The sequence below is a fragment of the Daphnia magna genome, linkage group LG5, assembly GCF_020631705.1.
Source record: "Daphnia magna isolate NIES linkage group LG5, ASM2063170v1.1, whole genome shotgun sequence".
Lineage (NCBI taxonomy): Eukaryota > Metazoa > Arthropoda > Branchiopoda > Diplostraca > Daphniidae > Daphnia > Daphnia magna.
Genome location: NC_059186.1, coordinates 12,186,050 through 12,204,661, shown reverse-complemented (window position 1 = coordinate 12,204,661; position 18,612 = coordinate 12,186,050). Strand labels below are relative to the sequence as shown.

At 33.6% G+C, this 18,612-nt stretch overlaps 3 protein-coding genes across 5 annotated transcripts; 2 read left to right on the top strand and 1 right to left on the bottom strand.

Annotated features, from left to right (window-relative positions):
- Positions 1 to 117: 117 nt before the first annotated feature.
- On the top strand, positions 118 to 3,637 carry LOC116923645 (microprocessor complex subunit DGCR8). Of its 2 annotated transcripts, none has more exons than XM_045173823.1 (11): positions 118 to 831; positions 893 to 1,012; positions 1,067 to 1,209; positions 1,274 to 1,536; positions 1,620 to 1,904; positions 2,024 to 2,139; positions 2,202 to 2,407; positions 2,471 to 2,574; positions 2,635 to 2,791; positions 2,862 to 3,056; positions 3,167 to 3,637. In XM_045173823.1, the coding sequence occupies exons 1-11, from the start codon at positions 570 to 572 to the stop codon at positions 3,257 to 3,259; spliced, it is 1,944 nt and encodes a 647-aa protein (XP_045029758.1). In that variant the 5' UTR covers positions 118 to 569; the 3' UTR covers positions 3,260 to 3,637. The 2 variants fall into 2 exon arrangements, with proteins under 2 accessions (XP_045029758.1, XP_032786026.2); XM_032930135.2 differs by having other exon boundaries at positions 119 to 831; positions 2,474 to 2,574.
- LOC116923656 (transport and Golgi organization protein 2) lies at positions 3,110 to 4,989 on the bottom strand. Its single transcript, XM_032930156.2, has 6 exons — positions 4,453 to 4,989; positions 4,132 to 4,387; positions 3,830 to 4,063; positions 3,664 to 3,768; positions 3,474 to 3,602; positions 3,110 to 3,328 (listed from the first exon to the last, which is right to left on the bottom strand). The coding sequence occupies exons 1-6, from the start codon at positions 4,595 to 4,597 to the stop codon at positions 3,256 to 3,258; spliced, it is 942 nt and encodes a 313-aa protein (XP_032786047.2). The 5' UTR covers positions 4,598 to 4,989; the 3' UTR covers positions 3,110 to 3,255.
- Positions 4,990 to 16,128: 11,139 nt separating this feature from the next.
- On the top strand, positions 16,129 to 18,161 carry LOC116923652 (arginine/serine-rich coiled-coil protein 2). Of its 2 annotated transcripts, none has more exons than XM_032930147.2 (7): positions 16,129 to 16,319; positions 16,395 to 16,508; positions 16,711 to 16,871; positions 16,948 to 17,063; positions 17,123 to 17,442; positions 17,510 to 17,642; positions 17,731 to 18,161. In XM_032930147.2, the coding sequence occupies exons 1-7, from the start codon at positions 16,242 to 16,244 to the stop codon at positions 17,910 to 17,912; spliced, it is 1,104 nt and encodes a 367-aa protein (XP_032786038.2). In that variant the 5' UTR covers positions 16,129 to 16,241; the 3' UTR covers positions 17,913 to 18,161. The 2 variants fall into 2 exon arrangements, with proteins under 2 accessions (XP_032786038.2, XP_032786037.2); XM_032930146.2 differs by having other exon boundaries at positions 16,136 to 16,319; positions 17,728 to 18,161.
- Positions 18,162 to 18,612: the final 451 nt, after the last annotated feature.

The window sequence follows — 18,612 nt, the reverse complement described above, 5'->3', positions numbered from 1 at the left end:
CATTTCAACCACAGGAAAAAAAATATCAAAGGTTTTGACACAGTTATATTAATTAATCAATTTATCGGTAAACGATTTCACTTCCAGATGGCGTTCTTCAAACATGGGCAGTTGGGCATAAGCATAACAGTTAGCTAGCAAATTCGGCTGCTACATCAATTATTCCATAACACATTTTCGGATATTACAGTTGATTTCGCATTCCCATTGGCCATTTTAGTAAGACCTGGTTAATTGTCTTTCCTGAAGTTCTTCTCTGTTGCCAGTGTTATTAAACTTTAGTTGGTAATTTGAATCACATTGTTACGGCTTTCATCTTCTCACATCATTTCGATATACGAAAGCGCTATATCATTGCCTTGCCAAGTTTGAGAAAAGTCTTCCCGGCCATGCTGTTCACGTGTGGCCGATGTTGATTTCCTCAGAAGACAAGGCCTATGATGTAGATGCCCATTCTTCTACTTATACTTTGTAATTTTTTTTACTTGTAAGACTGTTCCAATTTTGCTGTGGTTTACAGCCTCAAATTTTATCATATAAGTCTTCTGCTGTATGCAACAACATTTGAAATGGAGAGTATGAAAATTTCTTTGAGTGATTCACAGTTGCTTCATGATGTCGATCCAGAAGACCCTGATGGAGATGGGCTTTACAAAGATTTTAGTAATATGCGAGAGTTTCATGTATTGGATGAAATTGTTGAAACAAATGCAAACGATGATGATGAGTGCAAGGAAAATTCAGAGACAGATTTTAGTAGTTCTAATGAAGGAGACAGTGAAGAAGATTATGATATTCAAGATGAAGAAATAGATGCTATGCTAGAGGAAGGTATCTGGATATGCTGAATTTTGTGCCATGTTTCTTTGTCCTTAACCAATCTGATCTCAAGGTTTGCCAGAGGAAATGAAAAGCAGAAAGAAATTCAAAAAGGCAGATGGTACTTCCAAACCATCAGCCAATGGTGATGCAAGCTTGGCATACGAGGAGAAGGAAAAAATTGTTCTTGAGGGTAATACCAATATCAAAATAATTGAAAAATAGAACTAATAGATTGATGATGCAGAAAAGGGTAAAAACCATTTTGAAGTTTTGCCCGAGAACTGGGTGCAAGTGACGCATAACAGTGGAATGCCCATCTACCTACACAAGCCAACACGGGTTTGCACGCTCGCTAAGCCCTATTTCCTCGGACCTGGAAGTGCCAGGGTAATTTCACATTTGTCCACCATTAGTCAATCACCAATTATGACTATCGTGTTTTCACCTGTAGAAACACGCAGTGCCAATCAGCGCAGTACCCTGCCTTCATTACCAAAGAGCCAAGGAGAAAGAGGAAAAGAAAGCAGAAGAGTTATCAAAGGCCTCAGCTAACACAACAGAAGACGGGGCCACACCTATGGTTCCCGAGATTCCCTGTGCTCGCATCGAATCAGTTCAAGAAAACCAAGCAGCACATTCACTCAATGGAGTTCAACTGCGCGAGTACTGCTGTAAGCGGTTCGATTTCAAGACCGTCCGTCTCATGCGATTCAAGTGAGTACCTTTACTTCTCCTCGAAGGCGTATATCAGTGAGCCGAATAATTAATATGCTACGCGTCAATACAAATCCAATTAGAACATGGGCAGCTAGACGAAAGCATACCAAGCTGCGAAAGCAACGACAAGTTTACCCAGTTACGAATATTGCCTTGAATGAAGACAGGAGATCCGTAACTGGCACAAATTATAGTGCGGATGAGGATGAGGATGTCAAACTTTTGAAAACGGCTGAACTTGGCCGGCCAACTTTGCCTAAAGGAACCAAGCTAATAACTTTCCCAATCGGACATTCCATCCCTACTACCCACAGTGACCCTACCTCCCAGACAGAGGGTCAAAGTGCGGCTGGGGGAACCAATGGGTAAGTGTAATTCAGGAACCCCGTATTCGGTAACCTTAAAATATTTTAAAAATTATTATTTTTTTAACATTAATTTATACTTTTATTATTATTATTTTTTTGTACTGTTAATTGCAAAGGGGATCGCGACGTGAATGGATTATGAATCCCGCAGGAAAGAGCTACGTTTGCATTCTCCATGAATACGTTCAACATGCGCTAAAGAAACAACCTGCTTATACGTTTAAAGAAATCGGTACGATTAGAAAATATTAAAAGGATCTTTTTTGTTTTAACAACGTTAGCGTTTCTCTTTAGAGAATGCAGCTACACCGTACAGCGCAACAGTGTTAATTAATGGTATGCAGTATGGCACGGGAGTTGGCTCGAGCAAGAAGGCTGCCAAGGCCGAAGCAGCAAAGGCAACGCTAGAAGTTCTCATTCCGCAAATGAAGGAAAAGATATTGGACGAAGCTGAACCGGGACACAAGGGACCAAATCATCAATCTGACCTAGACCTATCCGTATGTTCCACCTTAATGTACAGTTTATCTATCAACTGGCAGGTTAACAGTTATTTTGTAAAGCAGTTTTTCAACGAAATTCGAATCGAGGATCCTCGCGTTGCCGAATTGTGTGCCAAAACAAGCGAACCCTCTCCATATGCCATACTGCTCACATGTCTTCAAAGGTAATATTCGAACATTTTTTGCCGAACTTATTGAAACTTTTTAACCCGTGAATTTCGTAGAAACTTTGGTTTAGGCGATAAAAACGTAAAGTACGAACTGAAAACCCTCAAACATCAGAAGAACGAAGTAATTATGACGGTTGGAAAGCACACTGTTCAAGTACCATGCAAGAATAAAAGAGATGGTAAACAGAGGGCAGCCCAGGCTATTCTCCAAGTGAGTAGATAACGACTGCCAATTTAAGTGGTCACAGATTTATGACCTAAATTCTGTTTAATCGAAATAGGCGCTGCATCCACACATCTCCAGTTGGGGTTCACTGCTGCGCCTCTACGGTTCGCATTCGCTCAAAACGGTCAAAGAGAAGAAGCAAGAAGAACAGCAGATCACTTTACTCCAGAGCAAAGCAGCCGTCAATGCGCCGAATTATGCCATTTTGAACAAGTTGAGACAAGAAATGCTGAAGCTCAGACAAATGAGGGTATGTACAGTCGATATCAGAGTAGTGAATGGGAACTGAAATCGGCTAATGGATAATTGATCTGAAGTAGTTTATTGCATTCATTCAAATGGACCACTATTTTTTCTTAGGAAGCTGTACAGCCGATAGGCCGTTTTATTCCGCCAGATGATGTAGGCATGCCTTCAACATCCGGCGCCGATCTAAAAAATGTCGATCTCTAAGTCAAAATCTCGAGCAAGCTTACAATAAACTGGTCGCTTTTCCCGGATAGATCACCAATTGAACAATCACTGAAGTAAGAAAGGAAAATAAATAAAAAATAATCATCATCCTAACGCAGAATCAAGAGGCACATTTAACGGTTTATTCCTCTTGGTAAACATCAAGTCAAGTCGAGTCTCTATCCTGTTGGTAAACATCATTATGAAATCTTACTCTGTTTCTAAATTAAATGCATGGTGGCTTTCAATCCACGCAACTGGTTGATCACCCGAAGCACCTTCCATTGTTCTTTCGTAAAATAGTGCCTCGTTCTCATAACTGATTAAAATCACAGTTTGTGTTCTAGTGAAATCAGAATTAAAGGGATGAGAACATTACTATCTCTTCATTTTGCAGTTTTTACCTGGTCCCATAAACCCTAGAGATGTCCACAAATATTGCACTTAGGCCTTGCATAACCAAATCTGAACCTTTCATCTGTTGTACAATCCCAGGATCTGGCCAATGTCTATCAAAGGTAATCAATTTTAACATGATTCCATAGTTGTAGGAAATAAGGGCTTACTTACTTTTCCCTGCTTCCCAACAGCATAATAAGGGAGTCTAAAAGGTCTTGTCTGTTGTTCCAAGAAAAAGTGTTTTTAATGATGGACTCAAATTCCTTTTTCCCATTGACTATCTTATTCCAAGTAATGTCAGGGGTATTATTTCCCAAAGCATGCACTCCAGGAGGCAGAAATTCCTCAAGAAATCCATCATGCTTACTACCCGCGTAGGTAAGCGTTCCTACTTTAGGTTCCCCACTATAATAACAATATAAACTATAATAGCCAAAACAACTTAAATTGTACCTTCAGGCTAAATATTCTACTTTGTATCAAATGCAACAAGCCTAAAGGTCTGTTCACGGTTTCCATGTTTCTCTTTAACAATATTGAATATTCCTTGCATATCCTTTTTCATATTTGTGACCCATTCAACTGCATAAAAACCTCTTCCAGAAGATGGGTCAGTAATAACAGCAGTTTCGCTGTCACTTTGGCCAACATTCAAAAGGACACTTATTCTTCCATGCTTGTTCATAGCTAGCCAAGTTCCACCTTCCTTACCAGGTTGCATATCAATTCCTAAAGAAGAAAATTATGATCTTGTTGGTAAATGAAGTTTGGTAGGCTGCTGTTTGTAAACTTACCTCCATATACTCCACCATGGTTTGGCAACCATTCATGTGCAGGTAGAGCAGGCCTAGACAGCGATTCGTCCCGATTACTTGCTAGAATTATTTTGTAACCACCAGGTTCTGGCTTTGGATTTACATAAACAAACAAGATACACATTTTTGGCCTCTTATGTACAGTTCAAAATGTTACACTGCACGGCTAGTCTCTTCTATATGAATGCTAGTATAACACCAAGGTGAACCCAAAAATGTTCATACTTCGGACTTTGGAAACGCCCCGATAGCAATATCATAAAATATTGATGGAGGATTGCCAAACGACGAAAGGACAAAGGTATAAATCATTTAAATTCAGATTTTGGATCGTGAAGTGTTTACAAAGTGTGAAGTGTTCGTCTGCAACGGTGGCAAGGCTTCGTCGAATCAACACAAATTCGAGAATGAAAACTATTAGGAATCGGACCAATCCTTCCGATCCGATTCAGGCCTTTTTTTTATGTTTTTGCCAACTAAGTCTCTTTGGCTTACCGGCGCGCTACGGAACGCTAAATTTACGGAACGCCAAATTACCTCTCGGATAAGGTCATTTTTTTTTTGCTGAAAATAATCTAGCGGTAACGATTCAAACCTTTAAGAAACCCCACCCACTAGAGGAGGAGTTGAATTATCGGTTCTCATTGGATTTCAAACAATTATTATTTCATTTTTGAAAGTAACTTTTAAACATGTGTTTGATAGTGTGGTACACTCCTTAATAGGTTGGTTATGTAGATAAATAGCGTTGGCAATATTCATACCTCTGAGTGAAAGGAACATGATTTTTTAGAAGTTGAACGTACCACTGAAAGAGCCTTGCGCAGTCTAGCTGCATCCAGCCAGATAAGAGTAAAACCCGAAACATTGTTTTTAAAAGTACTGTCATATTTCGTATGCAGGTTTTCACTAAATATCAAGTAAATAGGGGAGAGTGGGGCCAATTGAAACGTGGGGCAATTGAAACAAAAAATCTAGGCTACCCTTCCCACTTTTTCATTTTTGACCAAATTCCAAATTTTGCTTTAAATACATGATTTCGATTCAAAATTGAATGATAATCACGGATGATAATCACGGAATCACGGATCAAGTTTATTTTTCAATTGGCCCTATATTTTATGAACTAAAGGTAAAAAACTAAAACTAAAGTTGGGACGATAACAGCAATTTATTTAATTTTATTTTAAAATCAGCTGATTTAATAAGAAAACCAATCACTTAACTGAAATCAGCGTTCAATTTTGATTATGACGAGTGATTCTTGTGGAATTCCGAGAGATGTCGTTATTTGAAGATTTTGACAAAAGTGGGAAAGCTATACCCTTCCCACTTTTTCATTTTTTACCAAATTTCAAATTTTGCTTACAATACATGATTTCGATTCAGAATTGAATGATAATCACGGAAATCAAGTTTATTTTTCAATTGGCTCTATATTTTATGAACTAAAGGTAAAAAACTAAAGTTGGGACGATAACAGCAATTTGTTAAATTTTATTTTAAAATCAGCTGATTTAATAAGAAAACCAATCACTTAATTGAAATCAGCGTTCAATTTTGATTATGACGAGTGATTCTTGTGGAATTCCAAGAGATGTCGTTATTTGAAGATTTTGACAAAAGTGGGAAGGCTATACCCTTCCCACTTTTTCATTTTTGACCAAATTTCAAATTTTGCTTAAAATACATGATTTCGATTCAGAATTGAATGATAATCACGGAAATCAAGTTTATTTTTCAATTGGCTCTATATTTTATGAACTAAAGGTAAAAAACTAAAACTAAAGTTGGGACGATAACAGCAATTTGTTTAATTTTATTTTAAAATCAGCTGATTTAATAAGAAAACCAATCACTTAATTGAAATCAGCGTTCAATTTTGATTATGACGAGTGATTCTTGTGGAATTCCAAGAGATGTCGTTATTTGAAGATTTTGACAAAAGTGGGAAGGCTATACCCTTCCCACTTTTTCATTTTTGACCAAATTTCAAATTTTGTTTAAAATACATGATTTCGATTCAGAATTGAATGATAATCACGGAAATCAAGTTTATTTTTCAATTGGCTCTATATTTTATGAACTAAAGGTAAAAAACTAAAACTAAAGTTGGGACGATAACAGAAATTTGTTTAATTTTATTTTAAAATCAGCTGATTTAATAAGAAAACCAATCACTTAATTGAAATCAGCGTTCAATTTTGATTATGACGAGTGATTCTTGTGGAATTCCAAGAGATGTCGTTATTTGAAGATTTTGACAAAAGTGGGAAGGCTATACCCTTCCCACTTTTTCATTTTTGACCAAATTTCAAATTTTGTTTAAAATACATGATTTCGATTCAGAATTGAATGATAATCACGGAAATCAAGTTTATTTTTCAATTGGCTCTATATTTTATGAACTAAAGGTAAAAAACTAAAACTAAAGTTGGGACGATAACAGAAATTTGTTTAATTTTATTTTAAAATCAGCTGATTTAATAAGAAAACCAATCACTTAATTGAAATCAGCGTTCAATTTTGATTATGACGAGTGATTCTTGTGGAATTCCAAGAGATGTCGTTATTTGAAGATTTTGACAAAAGTGGGAAGGCTATACCCTTCCCACTTTTTCATTTTTGACCAAATTTCAAATTTTGCTTAAAATACATGATTTCGATTCAGAATTGAATGATAATCACGGAAATCAAGTTTATTTTTCAATTGGCCCTATATTTTATGAACTAAAGGTAAAAAACTAAAACTAAAGTTGGGACGATAACAGCAATTTGTTTAATTTTATTTTAAAATCAGCTGATTTAATAAGAAAACCAATCACTTAATTGAAATCAGCGTTCAATTTTGATTATGACGAGTGATTCTTGTGGAATTCCAAGAGATGTCGTTATTTGAAGATTTTGACAAAAGTGGGAAGGCTATACCCTTCCCATTTTTTCATTTTTGACCAAATTTCAAATTTTGCTTAAAATACATGATTTCGATTCAGAATTGAAAGATAATCACGGAAATCAAGTTTATTTTTCAATTGGCTCTATATTTTATGAACTAAAGGTAAAAAACTAAAACTAAAGTTGGGACAATAACAGCAATTTGTTTAATTTTATTTTAAAATCAGCTGATTTAATAAGAAAACCAATCACTTAATTGAAATCAGCGTTCAATTTTGATTATGACGAGTGATTCTTGTGGAATTCCAAGAGATGTCGTTATTTGAAGATTTTGACAAAAGTGGGAAGGCTATACCCTTCCCACTTTTTCATTTTTGACCAAATTTCAAATTTTGCTTAAAATACATGATTTCGATTCAGAATTGAATGATAATCACGGAAATCAAGTTTATTTTTCAATTGGCTCTATATTTTATGAACTAAAGGTAAAAAACTAAAACTAAAGTTGGGACGATAACAGCAATTTGTTTAATTTTATTTTAAAATCAGCTGATTTAATAAGAAAACCAATCACTTAATTGAAATCAGCGTTCAATTTTGATTATGACGAGTGATTCTTGTGGAATTCCAAGAGATGTCGTTATTTGAAGATTTTGACAAAAGTGGGAAGGCTATACCCTTCCCACTTTTTCATTTTTGACCAAATTTCAAATTTTGCTTAAAATACATGATTTCGATTCAGAATTGAATGATAATCACGGAAATCAAGTTTATTTTTCAATTGGCTCTATATTTTATGAACTAAAGGTAAAAAACTAAAACTAAAGTTGGGACGATAACAGCAATTTGTTTAATTTTATTTTAAAATCAGCTGATTTAATAAGAAAACCAATCACTTAATTGAAATCAGCGTTCAATTTTGATTATGACGAGTGATTCTTGTGGAATTCCAAGAGATGTCGTTATTTGAAGATTTTGACAAAAGTGGGAAGGCTATACCCTTCCCACTTTTTCATTTTTGACCAAATTTCAAATTTTGCTTAAAATACATGATTTCGATTCAGAATTGAATGATAATCACGGAAATCAAGTTTATTTTTCAATTGGCTCTATATTTTATGAACTAAAGGTAAAAAACTAAAACTAAAGTTGGGACGATAACAGCAATTTGTTTAATTTTATTTTAAAATCAGCTGATTTAATAAGAAAACCAATCACTTAATTGAAATCAGCATTCAATTTTGATTATGACGAGTGATTCTTGTGGAATTCCAAGAGATGTCGTTATTTGAAGATTTTGACAAAAGTGGGAAGGCTATACCCTTCCCACTTTTTCATTTTTGACCAAATTTCAAATTTTGCTTAAAATACATGATTTCGATTCAGAATTGAATGATAATCACGGAAATCAAGTTTATTTTTCAATTGGCTCTATATTTTATGAACTAAAGGTAAAAAACTAAAACTAAAGTTGGGACGATAACAGCAATTTGTTTAATTTTATTTTAAAATCAGCTGATTTAATAAGAAAACCAATCACTTAATAGAAATCAGCGTTCAATTTTGATTATGACGAGTGATTTTTGTGGAATTCCAAGAGATGTCGTTATTTGAAGATTTTGACAAAAGTGGGAAGGCTATACCCTTCCCACTTTTTCATTTTTGACCAAATTTCAAATTTTGCTTAAAATACATGATTTCGATTCAGAATTGAAAGATAATCACGGAAATCAAGTTTATTTTTCAATTGGCTCTATATTTTATGAACTAAAGGTAAAAAACTAAAACTAAAGTTGGGACAATAACAGCAATTTGTTTAATTTTATTTTAAAATCAGCTGATTTAATAAGAAAACCAATCACTTAATTGAAATCAGCGTTCAATTTTGATTATGACGAGTGATTCTTGTGGAATTCCAAGAGATGTCGTTATTTGAAGATTTTGACAAAAGTGGGAAGGCTATACCCTTCCCACTTTTTCATTTTTGACCAAATTTCAAATTTTGCTTAAAATACATGATTTCGATTCAGAATTGAATGATAATCACGGAAATCAAGTTTATTTTTCAATTGGCTCTATATTTTATGAACTAAAGGTAAAAAACTAAAACTAAAGTTGGGACGATAACAGCAATTTGTTTAATTTTATTTTAAAATCAGCTGATTTAATAAGAAAACCAATCACTTAATTGAAATCAGCGTTCAATTTTGATTATGACGAGTGATTCTTGTGGAATTCCAAGAGATGTCGTTATTTGAAGATTTTGACAAAAGTGGGAAGGCCCTTCCCACTTTTTCATTTTTGACCAAATTTCAAATTTTGCTTAAAATACATGATTTCGATTCAGAATTGAAAGATAATCACGGAAATCAAGTTTATTTTTCAATTGGCTCTATATTTTATGAACTAAAGGTAAAAAACTAAAACTAAAGTTGGGACGATAACAGCAATTTGTTTAATTTTATTTTAAAATCAGCTGATTTAATAAGAAAACCAATCACTTAATTGAAATCAGCGTTCAATTTTGATTATGACGAGTGATTCTTGTGGAATTCCAAGAGATGTCGTTATTTGAAGATTTTGACAAAAGTGGGAAGGCTATACCCTTCCCACTTTTTCATTTTTGACCAAATTTCAAATTTTGCTTAAAATACATGATTTCGATTCAGAATTGAATGATAATCACGGAAATCAAGTTTATTTTTCAATTGGCCCTATATTTTATGAACTAAAGGTAAAAAACTAAAACTAAAGTTGGGACGATAACAGCAATTTGTTTAATTTTATTTTAAAATCAGCTGATTTAATAAGAAAACCAATCACTTAATTGAAATCAGCGTTCAATTTTGATTATGACGAGTGATTCTTGTGGAATTCCAAGAGATGTCGTTATTTGAAGATTTTGACAAAAGTGGGAAGGCTATACCCTTCCCACTTTTTCATTTTTGACCAAATTTCAAATTTTGCTTAAAATACATGATTTCGATTCAGAATTGAAAGATAATCACGGAAATCAAGTTTATTTTTCAATTGGCTCTATATTTTATGAACTAAAGGTAAAAAACTAAAACTAAAGTTGGGACGATAACAGCAATTTGTTAAATTTTATTTTAAAATCAGCTGATTTAATAAGAAAACCAATCACTTAATTGAAATCAGCGTTCAATTTTGATTATTACGAGTGATTCTTGTGGAATTCCAAGAGATGTCGTTATTTGAAGATTTTGACAAAAGTGGGAAGGCTATACCCTTCCCACTTTTTCATTTTTGACCAAATTTCAAATTTTGCTTAAAATACATGATTTCGATTCAGAATTGAATGATAATCACGGAAATCAAGTTTATTTTTCAATTGGCTCTATATTTTATGAACTAAAGGTAAAAAACTAAAACTAAAGTTGGGACGATAACAGCAATTTGTTTAATTTTATTTTAAAATCAGCTGATTTAATAAGAAAACCAATCACTTAATTGAAATCAGCGTTCAATTTTGATTATGACGAGTGATTCTTGTGGAATTCCAAGAGATGTCGTTATTTGAAGATTTTGACAAAAGTGGGAAGGCTATACCCTTCCCACTTTTTCATTTTTGACCAAATTTCAAATTTTGCTTAAAATACATGATTTCGATTCAGAATTGAATGATAATCACGGAAATCAAGTTTATTTTTCAATTGGCTCTATATTTTATGAACTAAAGGTAAAAAACTAAAACTAAAGTTGGGACGATAACAGCAATTTGTTTAATTTTATTTTAAAATCAGCTGATTTAATAAGAAAACCAATCACTTAATTGAAATCAGCGTTCAATTTTGATTATGACGAGTGATTCTTGTGGAATTCCAAGAGATGTCGTTATTTGAAGATTTTGACAAAAGTGGGAAGGCTATACCCTTCCCACTTTTTCATTTTTGACCAAATTTCAAATTTTGCTTAAAATACATGATTTCGATTCAGAATTGAATGATAATCACGGAAATCAAGTTTATTTTTCAATTGGCTCTATATTTTATGAACTAAAGGTAAAAAACTAAAACTAAAGTTGGGACGATAACAGCAATTTGTTTAATTTTATTTTAAAATCAGCTGATTTAATAAGAAAACCAATCACTTAATTGAAATCAGCATTCAATTTTGATTATGACGAGTGATTCTTGTGGAATTCCAAGAGATGTCGTTATTTGAAGATTTTGACAAAAGTGGGAAGGCTATACCCTTCCCACTTTTTCATTTTTGACCAAATTTCAAATTTTGCTTAAAATACATGATTTCGATTCAGAATTGAATGATAATCACGGAAATCAAGTTTATTTTTCAATTGGCTCTATATTTTATGAACTAAAGGTAAAAACTAAAACTAAAGTTGGGACGATAACAGCAATTTGTTTAATTTTATTTTAAAATCAGCTGATTTAATAAGAAAACCAATCACTTAATAGAAATCAGCGTTCAATTTTGATTATGACGAGTGATTTTTGTGGAATTCCAAGAGATGTCGTTATTTGAAGATTTTGACAAAAGTGGGAAGGCTATACCCTTCCCACTTTTTCATTTTTGACCAAATTTCAAATTTTGCTTAAAATACATGATTTCGATTCAGAATTGAATGATAATCACGGAAATCAAGTTTATTTTTCAATTGGCTCTATATTTTATGAACTAAAGGTAAAAAACTAAAACTAAAGTTGGGACGATAACAGCAATTTGTTTAATTTTATTTTAAAATCAGCTGATTTAATAAGAAAACCAATCACTTAATTGAAATCAGCGTTCAATTTTGATTATGACGAGTGATTCTTGTGGAATTCCAAGAGATGTCGTTATTTGAAGATTTTGACAAAAGTGGGAAGGCTATACCCTTCCCACTTTTTCATTTTTGACCAAATTTCAAATTTTGCTTAAAATACATGATTTCGATTCAGAATTGAATGATAATCACGGAAATCAAGTTTATTTTTGAATTGGCTCTATATTTTATGAACTAAAGGTAAAAAACTAAAACTAAAATTGGGACGATAACAGCAATTTGTTTAATTTTATTTTAAAATCAGCTGATTTAATAAGAAAACCAATCACTTAATTGAAATCAGCGTTCAATTTTGATTATGACGAGTGATTCTTGTGGAATTCCAAGAGATGTCGTTATTTGAAGATTTTGACAAAAGTGGGAAGGCTATACCCTTCCCACTTTTTCATTTTTGACCAAATTTCAAATTTTGCTTAAAATACATGATTTCGATTCAGAATTGAATGATAATCACGGAAATCAAGTTTATTTTTCAATTGGCTCTATATTTTATGAACTAAAGGTAAAAAACTAAAACTAAAGTTGGGACGATAACAGCAATTTGTTTAATTTTATTTTAAAATCAGCTGATTTAATAAGAAAACCAATCACTTAATTGAAATCAGCGTTCAATTTTGATTATGACGAGTGATTCTTGTGGAATTCCAAGAGATGTCGTTATTTGAAGATTTTGACAAAAGTGGGAAGGCTATACCCTTCCCACTTTTTCATTTTTGACCAAATTTCAAATTTTGCTTAAAATACATGATTTCGATTCAGAATTGAATGATAATCACGGAAATCAAGTTTATTTTTCAATTGGCTCTATATTTTATGAACTAAAGGTAAAAAACTAAAACTAAAGTTGGGACGATAACAGCAATTTGTTTAATTTTATTTTAAAATCAGCTGATTTAATAAGAAAACCAATCACTTAATTGAAATCAGCGTTCAATTTTGATTATGACGAGTGATTCTTGTGGAATTCCAAGAGATGTCGTTATTTGAAGATTTTGACAAAAGTGGGAAGGCTATACCCTTCCCACTTTTTCATTTTTGACCAAATTTCAAATTTTGCTTAAAATACATGATTTCGATTCAGAATTGAATGATAATCACGGAAATCAAGTTTATGTTTCAATTGGCTCTATATTTTATGAACTAAAGGTAAAAAACTAAAACTAAAGTTGGGACGATAACAGCAATTTGTTTAATTTTATTTTAAAATCAGCTGATTTAATAAGAAAACCAATCACTTAATTGAAATCAGCGTTCAATTTTGATTATGACGAGTGATTCTTGTGGAATTCCAAGAGATGTCGTTATTTGAAGATTTTGACAAAAGTGGGAAGGCTATACCCTTCCCACTTTTTCATTTTTGACCAAATTTCAAATTTTGCTTAAAATACATGATTTCGATTCAGAATTGAATGATAATCACGGAAATCAAGTTTATTTTTGAATTGGCTCTATATTTTATGAACTAAAGGTAAAAAACTAAAACTAAAGTTGGGACGATAACAGCAATTTGTTTAATTTTATTTTAAAATCAGCTGATTTAATAAGAAAACCAATCACTTAATTGAAATCAGCGTTCAATTTTGATTATGACGAGTGATTCTTGTGGAATTCCAAGAGATGTCGTTATTTGAAGATTTTGACAAAAGTGGGAAGGCTATACCCTTCCCACTTTTTCATTTTTGACCAAATTTCAAATTTTGCTTAAAATACATGATTTCGATTCAGAATTGAATGATAATCACGGAAATCAAGTTTATTTTTCAATTGGCTCTATATTTTATGAACTAAAGGTAAAAAACTAAAACTAAAGTTGGGACGATAACAGCAATTTGTTTAATTTTATTTTAAAATCAGCTGATTTAATAAGAAAACCAATCACTTAATTGAAATCAGCGTTCAATTTTGATTATGACGAGTGATTCTTGTGGAATTCCAAGAGATGTCGTTATTTGAAGATTTTGACAAAAGTGGGAAGGCTATACCCTTCCCACTTTTTCATTTTTGACCAAATTTCAAATTTTGCTTAAAATACATGATTTCGATTCAGAATTGAATGATAATCACGGAAATCAAGTTTATTTTTCAATTGGCTCTATATTTTATGAACTAAAGGTAAAAAACTAAAACTAAAGTTGGGACGATAACAGCAATTTGTTTAATTTTATTTTAAAATCAGCTGATTTAATAAGAAAACCAATCACTTAATTGAAATCAGCGTTCAATTTTGATTATGACGAGTGATTCTTGTGGAATTCCAAGAGATGTCGTTATTTGAAGATTTTGACAAAAGTGGGAAGGCTATACCCTTCCCACTTTTTCATTTTTGACCAAATTTCAAATTTTGCTTAAAATACATGATTTCGATTCAGAATTGAATGATAATCACGGAAATCAAGTTTATTTTTCAATTGGCTCTATATTTTATGAACTAAAGGTAAAAAAGTAAAACTAAAGTTGGGACGATAACAGCAATTTGTTTAATTTTATTTTAAAATCAGCTGATTTAATAAGAAAACCAATCACTTAATTGAAATCAGCGTTCAATTTGGATTATGACGAGTGATTCTTGTGGAATTCCAAGAGATGTCGTTATTTGAAGATTTTGACAAAAGTGGGAAGGCTATACCCTTCCCACTTTTTCATTTTTGACCAAATTTCAAATTTTGCTTAAAATACATGATTTCGATTCAGAATTGAATGATAATCACGGAAATCAAGTTTATTTTTCAATTGGCTCTATATTTTATGAACTAAAGGTAAAAAACTAAAACTAAAGTTGGGACGAATACAGCAATTTGTTTAATTTTATTTTAAAATCAGCTGATTTAATAAGAAAACCAATCACTTAATTGAAATCAGCGTTCAATTTTGATTATGACGAGTGATTCTTGTGGAATTCCAAGAGATGTCGTTATTTGAAGATTTTGACAAAAGTGGGAAGGCTATACCCTTCCCACTTTTTCATTTTTGACCAAATTTCAAATTTTGCTTAAAATACATGATTTCGATTCAGAATTGAATGATAATCACGGAAATCAAGTTTATTTTTCAATTGGCTCTATATTTTATGAACTAAAGGTAAAAAACTAAAACTAAAGTTGGGACGATAACAGCAATTTGTTTAATTTTATTTTAAAATCAGCTGATTTAATAAGAAAACCAATCACTTAATTGAAATCAGCGTTCAATTTTGATTATGACGAGTGATTCTTGTGGAATTCCAAGAGATGTCGTTATTTGAAGATTTTGACAAAAGTGGGAAGGCTATACCCTTCCCACTTTTTCATTTTTGACCAAATTTCAAATTTTGCTTAAAATACATGATATCGATTCAGAATTGAATGATAATCAATTATGAACTAAACGGAAAAAACTAAAACCAGAGTCATAGAACCCTGGTTGGTTCACGACATGGGGGGAATCGTCTGTCGTTGTGCCTAATTTCGGAAATAGCAGTCAGAGCCTCCAGCGGGTGTGTGATAAGTGCACCAATCAGGAAATACGTTTGAAAACTTCAACAGCCAATCACAACAGTGATAAAGGAAACGAACAGAGTAGACGATACCAGAAAATTTGAAGCTCGAATAGAAACACTGAAATGGCCGTTGAATAATTCAGTTTCTCTCGATAGATGACTCTGATTCTAGTTTCCACCACTTTGCTCCGCCCCAAAACAGTCGAAATTTTAGACATTCAGACCAACGAAACGCGGTATAGGAATTCCTCTCAGCCTGAACCAACCAGGGTTCTATGACTCTGCTAAAACTAAAGTTGGGACGATAACAGCAATTTGTTTGATTTGATTTTAAAAGCAGCTGATTTTAAAAGAAAACCAATCATTTAATCGAAATCAGCGTCATCAAGTTGGTGCGAAAACTGCACTTTTTGGCAGGGGCCGACTTTTATCAAAATCTGCAAAAAACGACATCTCTTGAAATTCACTCATGAAAAATTGTTCGCTGTCGAAATCGGGAAAATTGTCAGCGTTTGCTGCTAGGTGGCAACTGTAGCAGACAAATTTGGAAATTCTTCTGTTTACCCGTTAGTGAATTTGTTACCCTACAAAATGGCGGGGCTAGTAGATTATGGCGTCGATAGCGATAGAGAAAGTAATGAGAGCCCCAACAATTCGAGTTCTTTTTCCGTAAGTCATTCAACGTAAAATTTGTTTTACCTTTCTTTACAAAGTCGAACTTTTCTCCGGGTTTGTGGAACGCAGGTGAGCCATAAAGGGACCGAAACGAAGCCTCTGCCTAACGACGCTTCTAAGAGGACAAAAGAAACCTCTTTCGACAAAGAATCCAGATCTTCAAAATCTGGGCACTCCAACGAGGTTAGTTAAAATGCACATTAACTTCTCTTTTCTACCAGATAGACGTCGTTTATTAATTAAATAGAAAAAAAATGGAAAAAAAATGCTATTTATCTTGTAAATAAATATAAATGGAAATCCCAATAATTGTATTTACTTGAAATGCATTGTGGATCTAATTTTTGTTCGCCAAAAGCCACATCTGCCACATATCATTACCTAGGTCCACAAGAGTAGTAGCTCTAGTTCAAAACACAAAGACATTGATCGGCATCACAAGCATAGAAAACAAAGCAGAAGCAGGAACAGAAGTAGGGACAGAAACAGTCACAGCAGGAAGCGGTCTAGATCCAAAGAGCGTAAGGAACACCACCGTGATGAAAGGTAAACATTTGTTTCAATAAGTATTCAAATTCTTTGGGTTATCATTTTTATTTTGATGCATACCTTTCTCTCACAGGAAAAAGCGATGTCGGTCTAAGTCTCGATCCAGATCTCGTTCTTCAAGTTTGAACAGAAAAGATCGAAAATCTTCTCGTCGAACTCGTAGCCAAGAAAGACGGGAAAAGAAAGCTGGTAGGAACATTCTCGGGTATTCAGCACCATAATGTTACACCATTCTTTTACCTTTCTAGCTACGATAGCACGCATGGGATTGGATGTGACCAATGTTGCTGCAAGTTTAGCTATGCCTTCGTCCGAAAGTAAACATCCTTCGGTGACGAACTTGTCACCGATGAAACAAACTTCTCAATTTACCTCATCTGCTGCTGGATCATCGTCAGCAGTGTCATCAGCTGTTCAGGCTGCAGCCCAACAAGTACTGCAAAGCAGAGTAGCTGAGGCGCAACAAGTTACTGGCGTGACGTTGCCTTCCTTTTACAATCCAGCAGCGGTGAATCCCATGAAATACGCTCAGCAAATACAAAAGCGGAAACTGTTGTGGGCAAACAAGGTGTGTTTAATTTAATTTTTTTTTTCCAGTTTTCTTTGTTGCTTATATTTCCTCCTAAAATTTACAGGAGAAAAATGAGCCACCCGCTACATCAACCGCTAAAATTTGGGAGGCAACGGCCTTCACGCAAGATCAAGATGGCAAAATGACTGCTAAGTTTAAACGGCTCATGGGCATAAAAAACGATTCATCAGACGGAGGTAAAAGAAAAAAAAACGCAATGAAAAATGTGAACAAAAGGAATTTGAACTATTTTTTCTACTTGTTTGCATTCACGGTAACCAGCAGCTGCTGGTCCGTCACGGGCAGTTGATGATCGACAACCCGAATCTGCAACTGATGTATTGAAGAAGCAGCAAGAGCTTTTCGCATCACTGGATCAACAATATCAGGTTGCCAGAGCGACAACACATACTCAGAGGGGTCTCGGTCTCGGTTTTGGTTCGGCGAATTCTTCGTATCCCCGCTGATGTCAATTCACATCATGTCTGGAGATTACAATAGACCATTTATCTACATGTAACAGTTGAAAAATGAGACGGGATGTTGAGTACGTTGCTTTGACCGAATATTCATGACGTGTATTGTATGTTTAACAATTTTCTCTCATCCAAAGTCAATTGCATCATTCAGAATTTTGAACCGTCTGCATCACTTTCATGCTCTAATTTACCTGCAACCCAAACCACCCTTTATTCAATAGAAACCCTAGACAATGAGACTTTTAATTAAAATGATTGGTCTACAAATTACACAGGATGATGAAGGGGGGGAAAAATGAGAAGCAATGTTGATACTAATCAGGTCACATGACTGTCATTCAGATTTTCTTCCCATTTGCATCAATTGATTCCCACCACAGAAAATGGCACAGTCACACACTCTTCATTCAGGAAACAGAGGGAAAAGCAATCGACTGGATTTGAACCAATTGGACCAAAACCAATCCGTGCCATGAAGAAATCAACAATCAAATGGGACATTCTTTTATATCCTTAGTATTTAAAAGATTAAGAGATTAAAATGAAGGGAAGGACAAAGAGACAACCGTCATTGAGCATCTATGAAATAGTGACCTGGACACATTCTAAAACTATGAATAGATTATTAATAGTTTTTAAATTCATATATCAGTAGCATTATCAAAAAGTTAATACTAGAAAAGATTGA